This window comes from Poromitra crassiceps (genome assembly GCF_964638095.1).
Source record: "Poromitra crassiceps genome assembly, chromosome: 18".
In the NCBI taxonomy this organism is placed as follows: domain Eukaryota; kingdom Metazoa; phylum Chordata; class Actinopteri; order Beryciformes; family Melamphaidae; genus Poromitra; species Poromitra crassiceps.
In genome coordinates, this window is record NC_139636.1 from 28,183,454 (window position 1) to 28,190,953 (window position 7,500).

The following is a 7,500-nucleotide window of genomic DNA, read 5'->3' on the forward strand; positions in this document are numbered from 1 at the left end:
AGGGAATGGGTTGAGTCCTTGCGCAGCTCACGTGAGATGGGGGGTTTCCCAGAACCGCAACTCCACCTGCTATTGGTCCGTGATCGGCAAGCTACGCGATCACTGGACAGGCGATCTGTCAATCACCCCCTTTTCTCTCATCTATTTTACTCCAAACGGGCGAGTTATATAAAAAAAATGACCCCCCCTACACAGTTGTTATGAAAAGGTGAAATTAGCTATATAGACCAAAACCGTGTTTTGCCCCCGGCCTGGCCTGACTGGAAAGATGTTTAATCCTGTTACAAAGTCAGGCATTTTAACATGGGCAGAATGCCTACTGCCCCTGACGCCTAGTGGCCATTCGAGGAACTACATCTTTTCAATTCACTTCCGCGTCATCAGAGGGAAGCCGGGGGGGGGGCTTTACTACCAGTATAGGGTAGTAAAAGAATAGTTTAGTAACAGTATATGGTAGACTCGAGGCTGTTGTGTGGTGGTCCTACCCCCTGGTCCAGGCAGGCTTGCCGGTCAAAGGGGGGGCAGGTAGTCACTTGACCCTGCAGGACCAGATCTCCTTTTCTGGTTACACCACAGGTATACAGGCTGCAACCGTCCTCACGAGTGGTGTTCACCTAGGGGGAGAGAGAGAGAGAGAGAGGGAGAGAGAGAGAGAGAGAGAGAGAGAGAGATGTGGTGTGTCTATATAGAGTGCCCAAGTTTCACCATTTCAAGATTGCTACAAGGTGAAACGTCTGCTATCTGCTTCTTCAGCTTCACTCTGGATGTTTTTTGTGATACTCTACTGATGCCCTGCCCGCCTCCACAGGGATGCCAGAGTGCTGATTCAGTGTTTTTTCTCAAGGACACTTGAGCAGAGCGGATGCTTGTATCACAGGGAGTGAACCCATCTCCCTTATCACCGCCCTGCTGCCCAAGTGAATTAAATACAAATACAAAGTTTTCAGCTCAGTTTATTTATGTAGCACTTTAAGAAACAAAGCAAGTTTGTACCAAAGTGCTTCACAGAAATTGGCTATAAAAGAACAGAATAAAAAAGCCTGACTTTTTTCTTGCAACAGTGAATGTATGAGTAATGTGTGTGTGTGTGTGTGTGTGTGTGTGTGTGTGTGTGTGTGTGTGTGAGTGTGTGTGTGTGTGTGTGTGTGTGTGTGTGTGTGTGTGTGTGTGTGTGTGTGTGTGTGTGTGTGTGTGTGTGTGAGTGAGACATGGTTTATAAGCGAGTTTATCAGCATCTTTCCTGCAGTGCACTGACTGACCTGCAGAGTGATGGTCTGTCCGTCTGGCCTTGGTATGATGCAGGCAGTGGGAACACAGCGAGCGCAGCAGACGCCTGGCTGCTCCTGCTCCAGCGTGTAGCCCTGAACACAGTGTGCATTCATTCACTTTGTATACAAAGACATCCACTAAACATACAAACATGCCTGGACCATTTTGAGATAAAAAAAAAAAAATCAAAATGGCGATAAAACGACAGTATTTACCTCTGTGGAATCACAGAGAATGACGTGGTCGCAATGTTGTGATGGGTAGGGTGGGAATGAAGCTTTGGAATGATGGAAGATGATGATGATGATGATGATGATGACGATGATGATGACGATGACGATGATGACGATGACGATGATGTGCGAGTCATTATTGCTAAAGGATAACGGTTACCTCGGGGCAGGTGGCACAGGTTGTTCTCTTACAGGCCAGTTTGTATTTCTTCACAGCCCCATTTTCCACCTGACACTCACAATGAGTACACACGTCCACCATCAGCTGCTCCCCTGCCTGCAGGCGTGCACGCGCACACGCACACACACACACACACGCGCACGCACACACACACGCGCGCGCGCACACACACACACGCACGCACGCACGCACGCACACACACACACACACACACACACACACACACACACACAGATTGAGATGGGTCACTTGAAAGGAATATATACATAGTGTGCACATGTGCAAGATCAGTAGTAGCATAGTAGCATGCTGGTTGACTTACTCCAATCACAGTGTGGTTGAGCACGCAGGCGTCCATAGGAGCTGTAGAGAGAATAGCCCAAACAAGATTATGGATCATTCTATTATCATGCATTAAACAGTACATTTTCTCAGGTCGGGTCAGGTCAGGCACATTGGCAGTATGCCTGACACCAATACCCGAGAGTCCTCTGCTGGCTAGAAGCTGAAGCTGCAGTTTGGTATGCATACAGACTAGTAGGTGAGCTGTGAGGAAATTCTCTCTTAGGGTGCTTTCACACCGGGGGCCGGGGAGCGGAACCGAACACACTTGTGCCCAAATTGACCCCAGGTGCGGTTCGTGTGTGAACATTGCGTTCCATGCCCGCCCGGGCGCGGAACGGAACGGGGAACCATGACAGGGTCCACTTGGTCTGGGGGAGACGCTTTGGCGTGCCTGGGGACGGAACACTTGCGAATGTGAACGCCAACCGTACTGAACCACGTAGACAACACACGGGCGAGGATACACTCCAGGCGTAGTTGATGACGCAAGTGTACTCTGCAAGCGTTCCGTTCCATTCCCGGGCACGGAGGACATTTTGTAATGTGAAAGCTGACCAGCGGGGGAGAGGGGATGGGGGAACATCGTACTCGGTCAAAGAACAAAATGGAATGAAAGCAATCATTCCCAGTGAGAAAGCACCCTAAGTGTGCAGGGCACGGCAGCAGAGCGAATGCTTGCTGACACCGTCTTGAACCCGGGAAAGAGAAGTCTCCCTCTTTGCAGCCACCTGTTGGGGCAGCTGCATCAGAGCCGGCGAATTTCTGTGTTGATACCGGGAATAAATAAAATACTCTATCTATCTATCTATCTATCTATCTATCTATCTATCTATCTATCTATCTATCTATCTATCTATCTATCTATCTATCTATCTATCTATCTACCTACCACCCTGCTGTGCCAAACGATATGAATTTGCTTGCACTACATGTGTTTTTTGTGTATGTCTGTTTACCACACTGGCAGCGGGGGCAGCAGTCTGACATGTCGCAGCGTAACTCGGTTCCCAGGGGGCAGGTGGGCATGTCCATCGCAGAGCAGCTGATGTTGGACGTGGAGATGAACACCTCACCGATCACCCTCACACACTCATGTAACACACATTTCTCCTCTGGAGACTGCCACCTCTCACCCACCTAGAGACACAGACACAGACATGATTTAAGATGACTAGAGAGAAGGGGAAGTTCATGCATTATTCATTATTCATTAGTTCCAATGTTGTTATTTTATGCATATGTGTGAATAAAAAACTCAAACTCAAAAAAAACTCAAACTCAAGTAAGCCAATCATTTGTCATTTTTTTGTACTTGTAACCAGCATGCCACTGCTTGAGGTTTGATTGTTATTTGAAAAGGCATTAAGAATAAGTTGTGTATGAATAAATACAACTCATGGGGGGGGGGGGTTTGTTGGCATGCAATGACCGCCACATACTGTACTTTAGACAATCACAGCAAATGAATAACGAGTAATAATTAAAGGAACACTCCGCCCATTTTCAACCAGCTTTGTATCATTAGAACATCAGTAGTATATCAGAAAACTGTAAACTGTTTTGAAGTCTGTCATTTAATTTGACAGTTATTGAGTGTTAAAGTGTGGACCAGTGACATCACTGGTCCACACAAGCTGGTTGAAAATGGGCGGAGTGTTCCTTTAATTGCAGATAATATCTGCAATGAATTCATATTTGATTCAGGCCCGGTGTGTGATGGCCTCTCACACACACATACATGTCTGATGCGTCCCCCTATCTGTGTGTCCCCTCGCATCTCTCCTTCTGACTCCACACAGCTGTTCTTCACACACTTCCCACAGCACTCTCCTTTTGATGGAGTGTATGAGGAGCCCTGAAACATAAGACAAATATGAATATACTCCCATTCATAGAAGTAGGATCAGTGTGTGTGTGTGTGTGTGTGTGTGTGTGTGTGTGTGTGTGTGTGTGTGTGTGTGTGTGTATGTGTGTGTCTCACCAGGGGACAGTTCCGGTCACAGACAGGTGGGGTACACTGAACGACGTGCAGCGATGTCTGCTCGTCCTGTAGCTGGGTGCAGCTGCACTTCTGACACGCTTCTTCCCATTCGTTCCCCACTGGGTACACCACGCTCCCAACCACACACACCTGGACACACACAAACACACACACACACACACACACACACACACACACACATTAATGACACCGGTTAGTGCCGCACAAAATGGAAGCTGTGGTAACATGCTCTCAAATATACACACACACACACACCTTGTCTGGCCGGCAGTTGGTCTCTGTGCAGCCACAGTCATTGGTAGAGGAGGACGTGATGAACCCAGACGGGCAGGACTGGGTTGAGTTCTGGCAGTCACACACACATTCAAACACGTCACAACACCCGGTCTTTTTGAGTGACATCCGGCGATGGGCGGGACAAGCGGCAGGCGGAGCTTGCAGAGCACACTCTTCCTTTTTACACACTGAGAGAGAGAAGAGACAAAGAGAAGAAAGCAGAAGAAATGAAAGAAAGAAGACATCATATGGATGCATGGTCTCATTGGGGGTCTGTCTGTCTGTCTGTCTGTCTGTGTGTGTGTGTGTGTGTGTGTGTATGCAGGAGTCAAACATCTCATACAGAATGCTCACCACACTCGTGTATGGGCTGACACTCCCCGGGGTTCTTCAGGACCACAGTCTGGCCGTCTTGACAGCGGGGCACTTCAGGCAGGTCGCAGCTCACCAGATCACACACTAAAAAGTCACAGTGTCACAGTCTGCTGTACTGGGCATATAGTAGCAGGTACTTTAGGGTACTGTCTCACTTATTGGCAATGCGTTGTGAATGGCAAACAACAACAACAACAGCAACAACAGCAACAAAACATGTAGATAAAAGGGGCACTCATATTTGAATGAGGTCTTCCCTGAGGATCTGATCATGTAAACATAAACCATAATGATAGATATTTTGTACGCACCACACTCATACTCAGGGCAGCACCTGGACTCTCTCTTCTTCTGCAGGATCTCACAGGGTCCACACACTGGAGCTAGATACACACACGCACGCACGCACACGCGCACACACACGCATGCAGACACACACACACACACACACACACACACACACACACACACACACACACACACACACACACACACACACACAATAGATGCTTATAAAGGTTGTTATGTCAACCAGGAAAAAACAGTGCAAACGCTATAAACATAAGCAGCAATCTCAGTAGGATGACTTGCCTTTGGCATCGTTGCAGGGCCGGGCTGTGCAGTTGATGTGTTGCTGGTCCAAACACATGCAAATCAAACATGGGTTCTCATCTGGTACCCAGCTCTGCATATACTGTACGGACAAATACAAACCACATTCCTTTACATTGCACTATTTAGTCATGTTAGAAAATAAACACTAGAGGGCAGTCACAGCACACACAGCACACTCATTAGGACTTCAAGAAATGGCTGCATGATCTAACTTCATCAACATCCGTTTTGTAAGAAGTTGCCTTTTGATTCTGCCTCATTCCCTCACAGGCTCAGACATCAGACACACACATGTCTTTGTCTTTGTGTCTTACTGCGTGTGTGTGTCCCTGCTGGTCCACACACTGGCTGCATGCGTCTGGTGACACACACTCCCCGCGATGCAAAAGCGTCCCCCCGGGACAGAAGCAGCCCTCCGTGGGCGTGTCCATACAGGATGACTCGTTACCCCTGGCAACCGTCCAGTCGCCTGGCAACGCGCGTATGCTACCACAGTCCTCCACACACCCTGTCCGACATGCATCATACTCCATGGAGCTGGGGCACTGTATCGCTGCAACACACAGAACAGGCTAAAAGTTTGGCTCTGGGCTGTCAAACCTGTCCACTATTCACGACTTGCACGGGATGTTTGTTTTTGTTATGGCGGCCATCTTGATGGCCGAATGCAGCACATAGCCTCCCTGTTTTTACAATGTAAGTCTATGGGAGGGGGACTGTCTCCCTGGCCGACTGGTTAGCGTGTTCGACTTTGGTATGAGAGAAGGCGATGACCCGGGTTCGATTCCCCCTACATAAATACAATGGTCCAGTAAAGCAAAGGGGAGGTAGTGTAACCGGTAGCGAGCACACTCAGAACAAGGATAAAAACTCACTCGGCTGCAAGGCACGGCAAAGAGCCTCGTCGAAGTATAAGGAGTGCATTCTGGAATTGCCATTGGAATTGTCACACACAAAAAAGTCTATGGGAGGAATGTTAAAAACCATGCCCTCTTTGATCTCGAACTACTCTTTCAGGCTTTAAGCTAGACACTCCATTCAAACTTGAAACAGGTCACTCGTTTAGTACATTATTAATGTTAGTCAGCTTTTTTGCGACCTTTTGTACTATTTGAGAAATTGCAGTTTAAGATGTATACTTTTTTCAACCTTTATAATGGGAGCTTATGGAGCCAAGCTAGAGCAGTGATGTCATAATTCACTCTAGCTGACTGTACAGGCTGTCTGTATGTTCTCTGTTTCAATTTTTGTACCACTGATGATGTGATAGGCATTTGTGACATCACTGATGATGTCATAGGCATTGTGACATCATCAGTGATTCATAACAGCAAAATCATCTTATGACATCATAGGCCCTTTATATAAAAGTGAGCAAGTGGGCTCTGTCTGTTTCAATTTTTGTCACACTAATGATATCACAATCCCTATGGCATCATCAGTGCCTATGACATCATCAGTGATAAGATATTTTCGTCACTAATGATGTCACTGATGACAGCACTGATGATGTCACAATGCAAAGTTGAGCAATTGTGCTCAGAGGAGTGCGTAGGCAGAGACGAGCTCACACACAACTGACTAATGCATGCTAATAGAGCAGGCGAGGCCACGCGGCAGCCGAGGTGCGGGCGAGGCCGTGTAGCGGCCGAGCTGCGTATGCGAGCTGCAGGGCGGAGCGAGGCCGCGTAGTGAGCCCGTGCAGAGGGCGAGCCTAGGAATCGAGCGCACGTAGCGCGCGAGATAATACATCAAACCCTTCAGCTAATTCTGCTCTCACTCACAATGTCAAAATATGAGCGATGTGATGTATAGTTTTTGAGATATTGACGTTTGTCTATTTCCAATTGCGCATCAAATTGGGCATCAAGATGGCGGCCACAACAAAAACCTTTGCACGACGCAAGTCATGAATTCCAACTGAAATGAAACGGACACGCGTCCTCACATCAAACACTGACTTACGGCAAAGATGAAGGCTCCTCCAGGCCACACACACGCCTCTCTGTCTGCAGAGGAGTGAGTAGGCAGCGATGAGCTCACACACAACCGACTCGTCACAGGCCTGCTCACACTTGGAGATGAGCATCTCGATGGGGATGTGCGCGTGGCACGGCTTAAACACCTCCGAACGTAGGGCCTGACACCCCAGTGCTGCCCCGTTCAAGCACTGAGGCTGAGGGGCTCTCGGTAGACACACACCA

The 7,500-nt window shown here is 48.1% G+C and overlaps 1 protein-coding gene across 1 annotated transcript in view; it reads right to left on the reverse strand.

Moving 5' to 3' along the window:
* Nucleotides 1-7,500, reverse strand: part of vwf (von Willebrand factor) — a 37,910-nt gene that overhangs the window by 1,328 nt on the left and 29,082 nt on the right. Inside the window, exons 37-49 of the mRNA XM_083654295.1 lie at nucleotides 7,262-7,500; nucleotides 5,611-5,849; nucleotides 5,273-5,375; nucleotides 4,993-5,064; nucleotides 4,661-4,765; nucleotides 4,286-4,494; nucleotides 4,010-4,159; nucleotides 3,767-3,883; nucleotides 2,985-3,165; nucleotides 2,006-2,046; nucleotides 1,663-1,779; nucleotides 1,260-1,361; nucleotides 486-614 (exon numbers count right to left, since the gene is read on the reverse strand). The exon at nucleotides 7,262-7,500 is cut by the window's right edge and continues 106 nt beyond it. Of these exons, the coding sequence (XP_083510421.1) occupies nucleotides 486-614; nucleotides 1,260-1,361; nucleotides 1,663-1,779; nucleotides 2,006-2,046; nucleotides 2,985-3,165; nucleotides 3,767-3,883; nucleotides 4,010-4,159; nucleotides 4,286-4,494; nucleotides 4,661-4,765; nucleotides 4,993-5,064; nucleotides 5,273-5,375; nucleotides 5,611-5,849; nucleotides 7,262-7,500 (1,804 nt within the window). The remainder of the gene's footprint in view (nucleotides 1-485; nucleotides 615-1,259; nucleotides 1,362-1,662; nucleotides 1,780-2,005; nucleotides 2,047-2,984; nucleotides 3,166-3,766; nucleotides 3,884-4,009; nucleotides 4,160-4,285; nucleotides 4,495-4,660; nucleotides 4,766-4,992; nucleotides 5,065-5,272; nucleotides 5,376-5,610; nucleotides 5,850-7,261) is intronic.